Raw genomic sequence first — 17,459 nt, 5'->3', positions numbered from 1 at the left:
AGGCTTATACTCCACCGCTTGAGTCACAGCTCCACTTCCAGCTTCTTATTGGTTAATTGGAGGGAAGAGTCTCACAGACTTTCTTGCTTGGGCTGGCTTCAAACCAAGATCCTCAGATCTCGATGATCTGAGTAGCTAGGATGACAGGCATGAGCCACAGATGCTCACTCAGCTTCTGCGATCTCTCTTTCCATCAGTCAAATGGGCCAGTGGGTCCCCTGTTGGGTAGGCTTGGTATAAACTAGAAATGCAATGAGGACTCTTTTCATCGTCTATTTCTTTTCCTCCACTGGGGTCTGAGCTCAAGAGCTTTGTTTCTTTCCAAGTTGAAGTGCAATGTGTGTGGTCAGTGGCTTCAGTCGAGTCTGAGCAAGCTGAGGTCTGTATTTAGCTCATGGCACTGGGTGGTGCTGGCTCCTGGTAGAATAGGCAAATGAGTCAGCCTCTGCCTGAGCTCGCCATCTTCTCTCCAGAGAGCTAATTAATTTAAAGTTCTTCATCTGGTGCCTGGCACCTATTAAGTACTGCTATGTCAGTGCTGTGGATGTACCCAAGGCCCCTGGGGACTGCATTGTGGCTCCTGTGACCATCCCTTGACTGCTTGCCATTGTCGATAAATACACTTCTGACACCTCAACTCAAGACCTCAGTAATAGTTGATGCTCACCACCTTCCATCAGCAGCCCCACCGCTGTCCATGCCAGCCTTACCGTTTCCATTCTGTGATCTTTCTGCGTAATTCATCTTCTGCTCCTCCTTGAGGATTAATCAGAAAAGAACCATATTGTTGCTTTTGGTTTGGTTTGTTTTTTCAATTATAGGGCTTGAACGGCCTGGGCACTGTCCCTGATCTCTTTTGCTCAAGGCTAGGGTGCTACCCCTTTGAGCCACAGCTCCACTTCTGGTTTTCTCGTAGTTCATTGGAGAAAAGAGTCCCATAGGCTTCACTGCCCAGAGTTTGGCTTTGAACCTCCATCCCAGATCTCAGCCTCCTAAGCCAGCATTACAGGTGCAAACCAGGCATAAGCCACCAGGGCCCAGCTGGTTTTTGTTGCTTTTGGGGGGGGGGGCGGGGGGGGGAGGCAGGGTATGCTGGTACTGAGGCTTGAACTCTGGACCTTGTACTCTCATTTGACTTCTTCCGCTCAAGACTGGCTCTCTACCACTTGAGCCCCACTTCTACTTGCTACCTTTTGCTGGCTAATGGGAGATAGTCTCATCTGTCAGAGCTGACTTCAAACATTGATCCTCAGATCAAAGCCTCCTGAGTAGCTAGAATTTACAAATGGGAGCCACTAGTGTCTGGCTTGTTGTTGGTGGTGGTTGTTGCTTTTCTGAGATCAGGTTTCCTACATAGCCCAGGCTGGCCTCCAACTCATCCTCCTCCTGCTCTGCCTCCCAAGTGTTGGGATTATAGGTTGGGACCACAGCTTCCCATCCCTTATTACTACTTTCCCTTCCTGGGCCTTCCATTTCCCCCCCCCCCGCCCCCCACTCCAGCTGCTCTAGGCTGGAGGAGGGAACACCCCACAGGGCTGGCCGCTCTCCTTTTAGACTCCTGGCCACCAACTCCCAAGGAGGCCTACCTCTTGTCTCTGACTGCTTCTCTCTCTTAAAGGAGATGTCCTCCCTTCAAAACAACTGTTCACACCTCCTTCTTCTCACCCTCCTCTTCCCCCTGCCTACTTTTTCTCACCTCTTGGAGAAAATAGAAGCAAATTGGGCAGGAAGGCTCCTTTCTTCCCCAAAGCAAATTCACAGCCTTGGACATTTGGCCCCTGTCCTCAATCCATTTCCCAAGTGCCTGTCAGCCATTTCTTCCTCTCTCCAGAACTTGTCATCAGGATGTAATACACTGTACTACTCTATGCCTATAATTTAAAAAACATAGGCAGCTGCTACCTGAGCCCGGCTTCCTCTCTAACACTACCTCTCCTCTCTTTACATCTGCACAACCAAATTCTGCCAGGTTAGCCAGGCACTGGGGGCTCATGACTGTAACTCTAGCTACAAAGGAGGCTGAGATCTGAGGATTGTGGTTTGAAGCCAAACCGGGAGAGAAAAGTGCATGAAGACTCCGATTGCCAATGAACGACCCCAAACCAGAAGTGAAGTTGTGGCTCAAGTGGTAGAGCTCCAGCCTTGAGTTAAAAAAAAAAGCTGACACAGGTGACTCACACCTGTAATCCTAACTAGTCAGGAGGCTGAGATCTGAGGATCATGGTTCAAAGCCAGCCCAGGCAGAAAAGTCCGCGAGACTCTTTATCTCCAATGAACTACCAGAAAACTGGAAGTGGCACTATGGCTCAAGTGGTAGAGCGCTCACCTTGAGCTGAAGAGCTCAGAGACAGCGCCCAGGCTGAGTTTAAGCCCCACAACCGCTCCCCCCACCCCCAAAAATGCAAGGAAAAATGCAAGGCCCTGAGTTCAAGCCCTAGTTCCAGCACTAAAAAAAGAAAAGGCAAACAAAACACTTTTTTGTTTGTGTGTGTTTTGTTTTACAGATTTCTCCAGAATTCTCTGTTCCCATTCCTCATTTCTCATTAGCTCTTCAAACCACTCCAATTTCCAATGACCACCTCTTAGTTTATGGACGTGGTGTCATCAGTCACTACTCCAAGTTCTTTTTTTTTTTTTTTTTTTGGGGTCCGGTCGTGGGGCCTGAACTCTGGGCCTGGGCACTGTCCCTCAGCTCTTCAGCTCGGGGCTAGCGCTCTACCACTTGAGCCACACGCCACTTCTGGCTTTTTTCTTTTTGCTTATGTGATGCTGAGGAATCGAACCCAGGGCCTCAGGCATGCAAGGCAAGCGCTCTACCACTGAGCCACCTTCCCAGCCCACTACTCCAAGTTCTCAGCTTCAGCCTCTCCTGTCATTCCCCACACATGGTGGCCATTTTTCTCCTGCCCTGATCCCTTGGCATCACCTGCTCTTCATTTCTTCTCCTCAGTCCTTGGTCAGTTCCAAATTTTCTGCTCAGCCTCTCCATGGTGGACCCCATGCCCCCTTCTCTTAGCTACATGCTCAGCAGTCTGTTGGGTCATGCCTGCTCCGCTGATGGACTTCCAAGTACATTTCTCGAGCCTGCCCTCATCCCTGAGCTCTGGATTGATTTCCAATCTATGGTGTCATATCTCCACATGCATCTAGGCCTTGTGCATGTGACCTACTCTAGCCAATGCAAGAGGAAGTGATATCATCCCTGAATTCAGGGCTAGGGTGCTATGCTTAAGGTAGTTTGTTTTTGTTTGTTTGTTTTCCTCAAGGCTAGCGTTCTACCACTTAATCCTCAGCTCCACTAGTGGATCTTCTGTGCTTAATTGGAGATAAGAGTCTCATGGACTTTGCTCCCCTGAGCTGGCTTTGAATCCAGATCCTCAGATCTCAGCCTCCTGAGTAGCTAGGATTACAGGTGTGAGCCACTAGTGCCTGACTTCTCTCCCTTTCTGGGAGATGACCAGCTATGTTTTCTCACAGAGACTAAGCAATCAGCCCGGGTCCCAGAAATAATAATATGGCCTGAAACAGAACCCCAACTGACCCACAAAAGACACATAATAGGACTGAGAAAGAAATGTTTGCGGCATAAAGCAAGGGAGACATGGGGGGAGTTGTTACCACCACCTAGCCTGACTACTACACATAATTCACAGGATTGGAAGATGCATTAGTGGACAAGGGAAATTAGTCCAGATTATTTGCATAAAGGTGGGGGCAGATGAGGGAGGGAGGTCTACCTCAGTGATAATAGGCCAAGTTACTAATACAATCTTCTTTTATTTTATTTTATTTTTTTGCCAGTTCTGGGGTTTGAATTCAGACTACGCACTGTTCCTAAGCTTCTTTTTGCTCAAGGCAAGCACTCTACGACTTGAGCCACAGCTCTCCTGCCAGCTTTTTCCGAGTATTTTAATGGAGATGAGTCTTACAGACTTTCCCGTCCAGGATGGCTTCAAACCATAACCCTCAGATCTCAGCCTTCTGAGTAGCTAGGATTACAGGTGTGAGTCACTGGTGGCCAGCCTTATTATTTTTTAGTGCCAGTCTTAGGGCATGAACTCAGGTCCTGAGCATGATTTCTGAGCTTTTTTACTCTACCACTTGAGCCACAGTTCCACTTCCAGCTTTTTGCTAGTTAATTAGAGATGAGTGTCATGAACCTTCCTTTCTTCATTGGCTTTGAATTTATTTTATTTTTATTTTTTTTGGTCGTGGGGCCTGAACTCTGGGCCTGGGCGCTGTCCCTCAGCTCTTCAGCTCAAGGCTAGCACTCTACCACTTGAGCCACAGCACCACTTCCTGTGTTCTAGAAGTTCTTTGGAGAGAAGAGTCTCACAGATGTTCCTGCCTGGGCTGGCTTTGAACCTTGATCCTCAGATCTCAGCCTCCTGAGTAGCTAGGATGACTGGCGTGAGCCACTGGCACCCGGCTCTTCTTCTTTTTAAAATCACATATATATCACAGGACTCATAAAGAGACTACTGATGTCACTATAAATAGAGCTAAAGAGCCCAGGCGCCAGTCTGGTCTATGGAAGCCAGGAGCACAGAGGACTTCCTGCCCCGGGGGGCTGTGCCAAGTGCTGGAGGACCCAGCTGGCGGGACAGCATCATCACACAGCCTGCCACCTCCCTGCTGGCAGGGAGAGCCCAGCACCTCTACAATACAACTCATCTTTGTGTGGCATCCATATCTTCCTCAAACACAAATCTCCACATAAAGATTCAACATCCAGGGCTGGGAAGGTAGCTTAGCGGTAGAGCGCTTGCCTTGCAAGCATGAGGCCCTGGGTTCGATTCCTCAGCATCACATAAACAGAAAAAGCTGGAAGTGGCGCTGTGGCTCCAGTGGTAGAGCGCTAGCCTTGAGCTGAAGAGCTGAGGGACAGCGCCCAGGCCCAGAGTTCAGGCCCCATGACCGGCAAAAAAAAAAAAAAAGATTCAATGTCCATCCTCCAAGGGCTTCTGAAAATAAGTGTGGGATTGAGACAGGATAGATAAGGAGACAGAGAAAGAACTATTTTCAACAAACATACAAAAAGCCAGACTTAGAAGTTAAAACTAGGCAAGTAAACCAGTCATCAGTGACTCACGCCTGGAGTCCTAGCTACTCAAGAGGCTGAGATCTGAGGATCATTGGTGCCAAGCCAGCCCAGGTAGGAAAGTCCATGAGACTCTTATCTCCAATTAACACCCAAACAGCTGCAAGTGGATCTGTAGTTGAAGTGGTTGAGCACTATCCTGGAGCAAAAGAAACTCAGGGACAGTGCCTAGGCCCTGTGTTCAAGTCTCAGGATGGACAGTATTGGCGCACAATCAAGCATCTCCCCCCCCCTTCCCGTCCCACCCCGCCTCCCCGTCCCACCCCGCCCTGCATTTTTAGAAACACTCCATCTCAGCAACCTCAGCCCTTGTGTCTGGCATGAGAAGAATCCAGGCAAGACTCCAAGACAGTGTAAATGATGATAGTTTATTAGACCAGAAATATGGAAGATAAAAAGACCTTGTGGCGCACCTGTATCACAGGGAAAGACAGCACTTCAGCCTGTCTTCCAAGGTACAAAGACTGACCTTCCATTAAATAGGGAGAATTTAGGGCAGGGAAGCACAGAACAGAACAAGTAACAGGCAGGCGATCTAAAACTCCATTGTCTCAGGAATGCTCAAGTGGGACCTTGTTAAAGAATTGTCTATGCCTGGCAGCCGGGCCAGTCTTTGCTGGATTCCAAGATGGCTGCCAAAATGACTGCAGAAGAGAACAGCTCAGAAGCCTTATGCCCTTCCCCACTGGCCTACGGGGCACAATCATGATCCTGAAAGTAGGGGTTTACTGAATTACATTTGACCTCTAGAGCAAGGTTTTACTGACCAGTATAGGCTGAGCTAAAGATCCTTCTAGGAAGTATTAAGTTGATCTGCCTTGGGCTGGAACGACATAAATCACTGATTCTTATGTGGGAGTAGAATACTTAAAAATAAAAAAAAATCTTGTGAAGCCTGGCACCAGTGGCTTATACCTGTCATCCTAGCTACTCAGAAGGCTGAGATCTGAGGATCACGGTTCAAAGCCAGCCCAGGCAGGAACATCTGTGAGACTTTTTTTTTTTTTTTTGCCAGTCCTGTGAATTGAACTCAAGGCCTGGGCACTGTACCTGAGCTTCTTTTGCTCAATACTTGAGCCATAGCACCACTTCTGACTTTTTTTTGTTTATGTGGTACTGAGGAATCAAACCCAGGGCTTCATGCATGCTAGGCAAGCACTCTACCACTAAGCCACCTTCCTAGCCCATCTGTGAGACTCATCTCCAATAAACCACCAGAAAACCAGAAGTAATGCTGCGGCTCAAGTGGTAGAGCACTCGCCTTGTGCTGAAGAGCTCAGGGACAGCACCCAGGCCCAGAGTTCAAGCCCCACAACCAACAATAACAACAACAAAATCTTGTGACTTTTTTTTTTTTTTACTTTATTTCCCACATGGCATGATAATCTGTAAATTAATTACAATGCTTTCTTTTCTCAGAATACCTATGATGTGGGCTGGGAGGTTGGCTCAGTGGTAGAGCGCTTGCCTTGCATGCATAAGGCCCTGGGTTCAATTCCTCAGCACCACATAAACAGAAAAAGCCAGAAGTGGCACCGTGGCTCAAGTGGTAGAGTGCTAGCTTTGAGCTAAAGAGCTGAGGGACAGCACCCAGGCCCAGAGTTCAGGCACCATGGCTGACAAAAAAAGAATACCTATGCTCTAATCCTCCATGTTAGATTTACCTTTGCATTTAGTAGTCCCTTACTCATGGCTAACTACATCACAAGGACCACACTCTGAGAAACCAACTGATCGTTTCAGGAAGATTTATTGAGCAGCTACTATATGCCAGGTTGGTCTTTCATTCTAGCCATGGAGAAAGGAGCATGAAGTTTACATTCTCCTTGGGGTAGTAGCCAGCCAGGGACATAAAGCAGGTGGGAAGAGAGGATGTGACATGAGCTTGGGAGGCAGGAAGGGCCTTCTCTTTGAGGCCACTACGGAAGAACAGGCAGGAGCCCAACAGCAGACTGGGAGAAAAGCATCTGGGTAGATTTGTCAGTTGTTCCCCAAGTCCCTCTCAACCCAAGAATGCCCCAAAGGAAACCAACTCAGAAGAATAAAAGCTCCCACCTTTATTATGGGGGCTTCCAGAGCTGGACAGAAGATTGCTGCAGGAATGGATTTAGATGGCCCTGACTCTTTTCCTGGACATAGACCCCAGGCTTTCTCTCTGTGGCCAAGTTAGCTCTACACCATCTTTCTTCATGCAAGTATCCCTAAAATCCTGGGCCAGGCCAGACCCCAAGGCTGAGCTGGCAGGGCGTGTGGCGATCGGATGGCAGACAGGCCTCTCGGAGCTTCAGTTGTTCGTGTGAGACCTGCTGAGTTTCCTTCCTTGATCTGTAGCTTAGGTCTCTGGGGTTGTAGGCATGAGCCCAGCACTCAGGGTTACAGAGAAGTGACACCACCAAAGAGAGGCTGACCCCCATCCCAGCAGGTTGAAGAACACATTAGGAAGACGTGAGACTGGGACCTCCTAGAAAGGGGAGGGGGGAGCCGTGTGGCCCAGTGAGATGCCCAGGCAGGTGGGCAGGTAGGAACTGGAGGTTCGGGGTGGGGGTAGGGGGGGTCACTTCTTCTTGGCACGATCTGCTGCATCCAGGGCAGCCATGTTGCGGGCAGCTGTGATGAGGTGGATCACACTGATGACTGACTTGAGAAAGGCGATGGGGGCCGTGATCCAGAGACCCAACCGGAAAAGGCCCACGGAGCCGACTGGGGGGGGGGTGAGGGAGAGAGGGGGGCCAGCATCAGGGAGAGAGAAAGAATGGGAACATGGAATCAAGGCTCAGAAACAAACACCTTTGTCTCCCCAGGCAGGGTGGGGACCTCCTCCCCCCTTCCAGCCTAAGCCCCTCTCTCCTCTTACCTAAGGGTCCCTCGGAGAAACTGAACAGGTAGAGGAGACAGTAGAAGAGTTCATTCCCAGCACACAGGGTGAAGAGGGCAGGCTGCACACATAAAGCTGTTTAAGGGAAAAGCAGGGACCAGCACCACCCCACATCTACACCCCAACAAGGCCTGTACCCCTGGGGGAGGGAGGGAGGGCGGGGACAATGTCCTTAGCAGCAGGTTAAAATCCACACTCTGGCCATGAGCTAGTGGCTCACACCTGTTACCCTAGCCACTCAGGAGGCTGAGATTTGAGGATCAAGGTTCAAAGCCAGCCTGGGCAGGAAAGGCTGTGAGAGTCTTATCTGTGGAAAAAGTACTCAGAAAAATCAGGAACACTGTGGCTTAAGGGGTAGAGTTCTAGCCTTGAGCATGAAGAGGTTCAGGGACAGTGCCCAGGCTCTCAGTTCAAGCCCAGGGACCAGCAAAAAAAAAAAAAAAAAAAAATCCACACTTTGTTCCTTCTGGCTTCTCTTTCCCTTTGCTCTCCAGCCATAGCTCCTCCCCTGGGGTATGCAGGGGCCCTTTGAGCAAGTATTCATTTAGGCACCAATACCTTATTCCACCATGCACCAGCCCACAGGCTGCTCCTTTCTGTCCTCTGCTACTGTGCCCTCCCGACCTGGTTCCAGGGTGCAGCCCAGAACCTTCCATCACTGAGTGAGATGGGGAAGGGCAGGAAACACTTACTCTGGAGCAGGGGGAGGGGCAGGAAACACTTACTCTGGAGGTGTAGTAGATACGAAGCACCGGATTCCCAGAAAGGTCAATCATCTTGTGACTCTCACTGCCTCGGACCACAGAACTTAGGGAGAAAATGGGGGAAGATGCATGAGTTTGCGTTGCTACTAGACTCCACCCTAACCCTACCATGAGTCCTATGGGCTGGTACAGCTGGAAAACAGGGATGCAATTGAAAGCCACACAATTCCCTAGGTGGGAGCAGAGTCAGGATTCGATGCTCCATTCAGAAGCGCCCCCACACTGCCTCCCATTTGGAATTCTACATCATCTATTGGCACTGGTGGCTCACACCTGCAATCCTAGCTATTCAGAAGGCTGAGATCTGAGAACCACAATTCAAAGCCAGCCAGGGCAGGAAAGTCCAGGAGACTCTTATATCCAATTATCTTGCCCTCCATAAAAAGCCAGAAGTGGAGCTATAGCACAAGTGGTAGAGCGCCAGGCGCTGAGTTCAAGCCCCAAGACTGACATCAAGAAAAACAAAACAACCCCAAATGTCCTGGGAAATTTCCTAATGCCAACTCTAAAAAATATGGCAGAACCTGATTCAGAGAGCTCGGTCATGCATCCACAAAACAGAACGATCCCCTCCCACCGGTTACTTCAATTTAATGGGTCAGTAGGTGCCCACAGAAACAAAGCAGACCTGTGCAGATGCAGCCAATGACTGGCCACATCCAAGCTCATGCTGAGCTGGAAGAGAAGCGTGGCTCGAGGGTACAGCAGAGCCAGGTTGACCAATAAACACATGGTAGAACAGCGGTCTGTCAACATGTCCAGCATGGCCCCAAACCGGGTTCCTAAGAAATGAACAAAAACAAAAAAGAACCCAGTAGTACTTGGTGTGTTGTTCTGGTGCTCGGTTAAAATGTCCACAATCTACCCACAGCTGTCAGATGGGCAAGGCCAGGACATGGAGTAGGGAGTGGGAGGGATCAGTTCTAAACTCCAGAACCAAATCCAGGGCAAGGCCAGGCCAGCCAGGTAAGCCTAACAAAGAAGTCTCAGAAGTCTTAGCTGGAGAGCAGATTAATGGCTTTGTCAACTCTCTGGAAGTCACTGGCTTCCCTCCCCACCCCCATCTCAATCTGCCTTCTGGAATGTGACCTCCGTCCTGCCTGGGCTCAGGACACAGGAGGCCCTAGCAAAACACCTGTTGAATGGGATTATTTCCGAGAGACCTCTTGGCATGGCCAGGGTCCTGTCCAGACTCAGTTAATCCACATCCCTCACAAGCAGGGCATTCCCAAGAGTTTGGTTTGCATCCCTTCTGCTACAAACTCTGCCCATTCTGTGTTTCTCTTTCTTTCTTTTTGACAGAGAGGGGGAAGGACGGAAGCTGTCAGGACTCGGAGGTTCTGGGGTGGAAAGAGGTACAGGGGAGTTGTTGGGTCTCAGGGCTGGTCGGTAGGAGGTAGCCGTCACCTTGATTAAGGGCTCGAGCTGCGTGTCCATCGAAAGCGTCCAGAAGCCCGCTGAGCAGATAGAAGGAGGAGGCCGTGAGGGGGCAGCAGGGCATGAAGTAGAAAGAAATGATGGCGAAGACGATCCGAGCATAACCTTGGTTGAGAGATCAGGAGAAACAGCACGGGATCAGAGGAGCCTGCTCAAGGCCCGCGGCTCCCCCACCCTGGGGTCTTGGGGGGCGCACGCAAGCACTCACCGATGAGGTTAGGCACGAAAAGGAAGATGTTTTCTCCGGGCATCGCGGTGGTCCCCTTGTGGCCCAGGGCCAGCTCTGGAGGTGCTAATGTGCTCCCAGTCCCGCCTGCTCGGCCTCACCCTCCACCCCGGCGCATGGGCCACGACAGCGGCGCTCCGGACCCCTCGGACCTCGTCCGGCTCCAGATGTGAAAGCTGCCAGCGGGCCGGAGCATGGGCGGATCAGAGGTGCGCGAGGCGCCAGGGGCTCGCCCCCCCGCCCTGGCGATGGACAGCGCCTCGCCCCCTAGCAACGATCCCTGCAGCACCAGCGGGGCTCGGCTTCCGCGCACCCACTCCCTCGCCCCGCTTCGTGGAAAAGAAAAAAGAAAAAGGAAAAGTGGAGAAGGGAGAAAAGAAGCCTAGAGATTTAAAAAAAAAAAAAAAGCCTGCGGCTCCTTTAAGACCTGCCGGCTTCCTTTTCCTTTCTCTGCCTCCGCCCCCTTTACATCGGCTCGTACCAAAAATCCAGCGAGGAGGGGAGGGAACCAAACAACCCTGGAGCCGGGCAAAGGAAAGAACTGAAAAGGGGAGGAGCGAAGGAGAAGGAGACGCCAATAAAAACCTCTAATTTGATGGTTTCGGAGGTTACAATGTCGTAGAGACGAAGCTGAGGCGGGAAGGTTCCCCCCTCCTGAGTCTTCGCCTCCCCCAGACGCGAGGCCACTTGGTACAGTCCGCATTTTCTTTTCCCCGCCCCCTAAGCCTCAGACCGAGTTTGCTCCGGCGGGCAGGGAAGTGGCGGCTAGAGAGTCCGCCGAGCGCTCGGGGCGGGGCTGTTTCTGGCCTCGGGGGCCCCTAGTGGCGGGAGGATTAGATCCCAGACTCCACCCTGCGTCATCTCCCACTTGGGTGTCCTCAGCTGGCGGTCCCCGCCTCCGAGGAGGCCAGGTCTGGCAGGGGAGGCGGGCGGAGCACACGGGGCATGCTCGGAAAGCGCCCCGGCTTTGATTCTAGAACCTCTGAGCTCCTAGCAACCGGGCGGTAGAACCCCTCGCAAACATTAGGCTTTTATAGTAATCGGAGCGCCGCCGTCCTGGTTACCCCTCTCTTCAACTCCCCCCCCCCATCCCCAGTTCTGATTTCCCCCTCCCTCCCCCCTCCCCTGACCCAAAATCAGGGTCCCCCCCCCCCCCCCCCGTCTACCTCTCTTGTCTCCCCCCTTCCTGCCTAGTAGCCCAAGATCCCGACCCGTGTTCCAGGTCGGGGCAGCAGATTGGCTGCCAAAGTCTTGGGAAGGATCTTGGCAAGGGGAGGAGGTCACTGTGGGGAGTCCCCTGGCCCCCCAAAAAGTATAAGGCATCAGTCCACCCCCCCAACTCCTTGTGTGTGTGTGTGTGTGTGTGTGTGTGTGTGTGTGTGTGTGTTCCGGCCTTGGAGCCTGAGCTCTTTTTTGCTTAAGGCTAGCACTCATCACTTGAACCACAGCTCCATTTCAAACTTTTTAGGGGGTGGTTTGGGGATGAGTCTCATGGACTTACGTTCCAAGAGCTTCCAAGCACTGTGTGCAGATCTCAGCTTCCTGATAGCAAGGACTAGGATTATAGGCCAGTAGCACTCAGCACTGCCTGGCTAGTCTGTTTGTTTGTTTTCATGGATGGAGGGTGTTTTGGCTGAAGGCCTTCACTTAATCCTGGGCTCTGGGGAATGGCTGGAGGAATGGCCCAGGGGGAAATGAGCTGATTTCTCCCATCTCATAAAGGCTTCCACGGTTCCCAGAGGGATGGCATCCACTCCCATCAAGAATGAGGAGAAAAAGCAAAGCCGGCCATCTCAAGCTGCAGCCTCCCGGAGTATAGGGCCGGTGAGCATGGAGGGGCCTTATGAGTTGGACAGCTACTAGACAGAGATTTTGGCCCTAAGCCCTGAATCCCACAACCACTGCATCCCTGATCCTCTCCTAGCCATAGAGGATCCCCCAGAAATCTTTTCCTGGGTCTCCTACCTCACTGCCAGCCCTCCACATAGTGATCCTGCTCACTAACCTAGCCCTACATGACACAACATTCAACTCTCCAATTCCAGACTCCTCAGTCCCACAGTGACCAGACCCCAAGGCTTCTAGGCAAAGGGGAGATCCCAGGCTGAGATCGCTGCCTTTTCCTTTCTCAGAAGCTTTCAGTATCCCGTTCTGAGGAATTCCTGACCCGGATCAGCGCAGAACTCACTGATGAGGCCTTATGTATTGCTGGCTGTGTGAACCCGGTGCCGCCTGTCAAGGAAAAGCAAACAAAAGACCAAGGGACTCAGATCTCCAGACACGGTGGGTGATCCCCCCCCCCTTCAGTCCCACTGTATCTTAACACTTTCCCAGGCAATGAGCTGGTAGCCCACACCTGTCACCTTTGTCATAGATCTTGGGAAAGTGATTCGAAGCCATCTCAGGCAGGAAAGTCTGTGAGACTCTTAAACTCCAATTAACCACCAGAAAAGCCAGAAGTGAAGGTGTGGCTCAAGTGGTAGAGTGCCAGCCTTGAGTGAAAGAGCTAAAAAGGACAGTGCCCAGACCAATACCAGCATATGTGCACACGCACCCTCCCATACCTACAAAACAACAACAACAAAACCCCACTAAGACACCCCTCCCCCAGTGTCTGATCCTCTCTCTTCCAGACATAGCTAATCATCCAGAAATCTATTCCTGGGTCTCCTACTGCATTGCCAGACCTCCTCACAATGCTTCTGCTCACTAACCTAGTCCCTACATGTCACTGCTGATCAGGAATTGTCTTGATTGCTTCTGCCCTAGCCACATCTCTTTCTGGTCATGGGGATCATTTTTTTTTTTTTTTAACTGAGGCCTCTTCTTCCAGCATTGTTCACCAATACGCGAGGCACAGACACCCGGTGAGTGAGGCTTTGTCCTGGGAGAAAGATGAGGGAGAAAGGGCGATGACATCCAACAGGGCAGGAGAATTCTGAACCATGAAATTCTCTTCTGCCTAGAAACTGAAATTCAGAGTTCTTAGCCTTCTTCCTTTTCTACCATCTCCAGTTCTGACAAAAACCGTACTAGAAACAAGTCACATCTCCTGCCATCTCCTCGTGAAAAGGTGTGTAAAGGCCATTTAGTTTGTATGACAAGCCAGTGCCTGTATTAGGAGCTTGGGATACAGAAATGAGGATAGAGCCAAGCACCAGTGGCTCACACCTGTAATCCTAGCTACTCAGGAGGCTGAGATCTGCGGATCGTGGTTCAATGACAGCCCGGGCAGAAAAGTCTGTGAAACTCTTATCTCCAATAAACCACCAGAAAACCGGAGATGGTGCTGTAGCTCAAGTGGTAGAGCCCTAGCCTTGAGCTGAAGAGCTGAGGAATAGACTCAGGCCCAGAGTTCAAGCCCCACAATGGAAAAAAAAAAATGAAAAAGAAAGAAAGAAAGAAAGGAAAGAAAGAAAGAAAGAAAGAAAGAAAGAAAGAAAGCAAAAAGAAAGAGGTGAAGGATATAGTTTCAGCCCTCGAAGAATTCAGTTTAGACACCGGTGGTTCACACCTGTAATCTTAGCTACTCAGGAGGCTGAGATCTGAGGATCAAGGTTCAAAGCCCATCCAGGCAGGAAAGTCCCTTAGTGGAAACTCAAATCTTCAGTTAATCAGCAAAAAGCTGTGGCTCAAGTATTAAACATCAGCTTTGAGTGATAAAGCTAAGGATAGCACCCCAGTTCAAGCTCCAGTACCAGCACAAAAACAAAACAGAAATTCAGTGTGTAGAAGTAAATGGTTATTTACAATGTTGGGTAAATGCCCATAATAGAAATGAGAACAATAAGAAGGTTGTTTATAGTCCACCTTCAACTGGGACAGGAAGGAAAGGAATCATGGAACTTCCTGAAGGAGGAGACACCCAAAGAAAGAATCTTCCAGCAAACCAAGGGCTAATAGGGGTATTCCATACAGTAGGGACTGCATCATTAAAGACAGAGATGGGAGACGTTTGCAGGTGGCTCACGCATATAATCTTAAAATATTCAGGAAACTGAGATCTGAGAATTTCAGTTCAAAGCCAACCCAGGTAGAAAAGTCTGTCAGGTTCTTATCTCTGGTTAATCAGCAAAAAAAAAATTCTGTTTGTTTTTTTTTTTGGTCTGGTTGTGGGGCCTGAACTCTGGGCCTGGACACTGTCCCTCAGCTCTTCAGCTCAAGGCGAGCGCTCTACCACTTGAGCCACAGTGCCACTTCCAGTTTTCTGGTGGTTTATTGGCGATAAGAGTCTCATGGACTTTCCTGCTCGGGCTGGTTTTGAACTGCGATCCTCAGATCTCAGGCTCCTGAGTAGCTAGGATTACAAGGCATGAGCCACCGGCACCTGGCTGTTTTATTCTTTTTTTAAATATAATTTTATTGTTATTATTAAGGTATGAACCTGAGGTTCATATTTGCAGCTGAGAATGAGTTCAAGGAGCTGACTCTCTAGGGCCTTTGGAACACCGGGGCTCTCCCAGCTGGGCTGGTATTAGAAAGAGCTCGAAGTAGCAGAAAAAAGCTTGGCACAGGGCTGGGAAGGTGGCTCAGTGGTAGAGCGCTTGCCTTGCATGCATGAGGCCCTGGGTTCGATTCCTCAGCACCACATAAGCAAAAAGAAAAAAGCGGGAAGTGGCGCTGTGGCTCAAGTGGTAGAGCGCTAGCCTTGAGCTGAAGAGCTGAGGGACAGTGCCCAGGCCTAGAGTTCAGGCCCCACGACCGGACCCCCAAAAAAAAAAAAAGTTTGGCACAGTGGCTCATACCTGTAATCCTAGCTATTCAGGAATCCAAGCAGAAAAGCCAATCCAAGCAGAAAACCGATAAGATTCCATCTCCAAAATAACCAGCAAAAAGTCATAGCTTAAATGGGAGAGGGCCAGCAAAGCAAAATCCAGTAACAGCAAAAAGAAAAAAAAAGTTAAGAGTTAAGTGGAGCAATGGGTAAAAAGGTGGAATAGGAAGTAACTGGGTGAATTGAAAAATTCACTGAACACGTGTGTCATGCCCATCCTAGGAGTTGGAGTATAGCAGTTAGCAAAATAGAATCTTTGCTGTTGAGTTCCTTTGTGGGGAGGGGGAGGTAATGACTGGAGAGAAGAGAGAGTGGGTGGGTGTATAGCAGATGGATGGAGGAGTTGAAAGATGGATGAGGATGAGGAGTAACAGATAGTTTGTAGATGGAAGTTGAATATGGGTTGGAGGGGTGAATAGATGGGAATGGTAGATGGAAAATGGAAGGATGGGGGCTGGGAAGGTGGCTCAGTGGTAGAGCGCTTGCCTTGCATGCATGAGACCCTGGGTTCGATTCCTCAGCACCCCATAAGCAAAAAGAAAAAAGCCGGAAGTGGCGCTGTGGCTCAAGTGGTAGAGTGCTAGCCTTGAGCTGAAGAGCTGAGGGACAGCGCCCAGGCCTAGAGTTCAGGCCCCACGACCGGACCCAAAAAAAACAAAAAAACAAAGAAAATGGAAGGATGGCAAGATAACAAGATAACCTGGATCTTAGGTCTAAAAAGTCAAAGATGGCTCAGAATGTGGCTTAGTGGTAGAGTGCTTACTTAGCATGCATGAAGCCCAAGGTTTGATGCCTCAGTACCACATAAACAGAAAAGGCTGGAAGTGGTGCTGTGGTTCAAGTGGTAGAGTGCTAGCCCTGAGCAAAAGAAGCTCAAGGGACAGTGCCCAGGCCCTGAGTTCAAGCCCCAGGATTAGCAAAAAAAAAAAGTCACAGATTGTGGGGCACTGTGTTGCCTCACACGTGGAAGTCTAGCTATACAGGAGGTTGAGATCTGAGGATCGAACTTAAAAGCCAGCCTGGACAAGAAACTCTGTGAGACTTTTATCTCCAATTAATCAGAAACAAACAAACAGAACGTCAAAGAGGAGCTGTGGCTCAAGTGATATTCTCTTTCAGGGAGCTCGCACAGCAGCTTGACCACTGGGGGATGAACCCTACTTCCGGCCTCTTCTGCCCTCCTTCCCCCATTTTGTCCTCCTGGAGCATGCAACTTGTTACGTACTTCTTTTGAGGGGGATCCCTGCTCACACCTGAAGCCAACAGATGGCTCTAGAACCATCACGGGACTCTCCATCCTCTGCCAGCAAGGACAGCACTAGGAAAAGGGTTTTAATAAAGAGTTGGGGACCCTATCTTCCTGGCAGCTCACGCCAGTGATTGCACTCATGTGGCGTCTCTGGGGTGGAGGTGAGGGAGGAGGAGAAGTCGATGCTGGGTGGGTTATCGGAGGGCAGTTATGATCACTCTGGTAGCAGTGGTTGGCTGCCAAACTGGTCTCTGGCAGCCATGTCTGTGGCATCTGTGAGGCCCATGTTGCTTGGAGGAGCAGCATCAGTGCCACCATGGGTACTCACTTCTAGCACTCATTTCTAGCCAGAAGTCCAAGCAATCAGCTCTGGACTTTGCATTGCAGTCCCAATTTCCTTCTTTTAAAAGCATGAATGAGCCAGGCGCCGGTGGCTCCCGCCTGTAATCCTAGCTACTCAGGAGGCTAAGCTCTTAAGAATCATGGTTTGCACCCACCCCAGGCAGGAAAGCCTGTGAGACTCTTATTTCCAATGAATCACCGAAATGCAACAAAAGGAGAAAAGGAAATTAACTGCCCCCCAAAAAAGGTTTGGGTTTGGGGAGAGAATGGTATACTTGAATGGCTACAAAAGTTCTTCCAAGGGGTCTGAACTTTGGGGAAAACAGTCATGAAAGAAATGGGAAGTGTCTACCTCCTGACAATCAGCCTGGCAATGTCAAGGTGTGGCTTATGAGTGGCAAGTAGTTCTAGACAATCCTCCACAGAGCCTGAGCCTCAAGCTGGAGTGTGACTGTGACTGTGTGTGTGTGTGTGTGTGTGTGAGAGAGAGAGAGAGAGAGAGAGAGAGAGAGAGAGAGAGTGTGTCCTGGGCTTGAACTCAGTGTCTGGTTGCTTTCCCTGAGCTTTTTTTGATCAAGGCTGGCTCTCTACTGCTTGAGCCATAGCTCCGCTTCCAGCTTTTTGGTGGGCAATTGGAGATGAGTCTCACAGACTTTCCTACCCTGGGGCTGGGAAGGTGGCTCAGTGGTAG

At 50.2% G+C, this 17,459-nt stretch overlaps 2 protein-coding genes across 3 annotated transcripts; one reads left to right on the top strand and one right to left on the bottom strand.

The window, feature by feature from the left end:
* Nucleotides 1-6,832: 6,832 nt before the first annotated feature.
* LOC138841739 (CDP-diacylglycerol--inositol 3-phosphatidyltransferase) lies at nt 6,833-11,163 on the bottom strand. 2 transcript variants are annotated; one of them, XM_070042596.1, is made up of 7 exons: nt 10,989-11,163; nt 10,386-10,579; nt 10,148-10,282; nt 9,369-9,522; nt 8,702-8,783; nt 7,956-8,037; nt 6,833-7,801 (listed from the first exon to the last, which is right to left on the bottom strand). In XM_070042596.1, the coding sequence occupies exons 2-7, from the start codon at nt 10,426-10,428 to the stop codon at nt 7,656-7,658; spliced, it is 642 nt and encodes a 213-aa protein (XP_069898697.1). In that variant the 5' UTR covers nt 10,429-10,579; nt 10,989-11,163; the 3' UTR covers nt 6,833-7,655. The 2 variants fall into 2 exon arrangements, with proteins under 2 accessions (XP_069898697.1, XP_069898696.1); XM_070042595.1 differs by lacking the exon at nt 10,989-11,163 and having other exon boundaries at nt 10,386-10,848.
* Nucleotides 11,164-11,561: 398 nt separating this feature from the next.
* Nucleotides 11,562-16,532, top strand: LOC138841740 (putative protein T-ENOL). The gene is made up of 6 exons (XM_070042597.1): nt 11,562-11,715; nt 12,126-12,227; nt 12,536-12,686; nt 13,237-13,270; nt 13,419-13,476; nt 16,297-16,532. The coding sequence occupies exons 2-6, from the start codon at nt 12,147-12,149 to the stop codon at nt 16,315-16,317; spliced, it is 345 nt and encodes a 114-aa protein (XP_069898698.1). The 5' UTR covers nt 11,562-11,715; nt 12,126-12,146; the 3' UTR covers nt 16,318-16,532.
* Nucleotides 16,533-17,459: the final 927 nt, after the last annotated feature.

This window comes from Dipodomys merriami, unplaced genomic scaffold (assembly GCF_024711535.1).
Source record: "Dipodomys merriami isolate MVZ:Mamm:240054 unplaced genomic scaffold, mDipMer1.0.p SCAF_328, whole genome shotgun sequence".
In the NCBI taxonomy this organism is placed as follows: Eukaryota; Metazoa; Chordata; class Mammalia; order Rodentia; family Heteromyidae; genus Dipodomys; species Dipodomys merriami.
The sequence above is the reverse complement of the archived record's forward strand: the minus strand, read 5'-3'. Positions and strand labels throughout refer to the sequence as shown.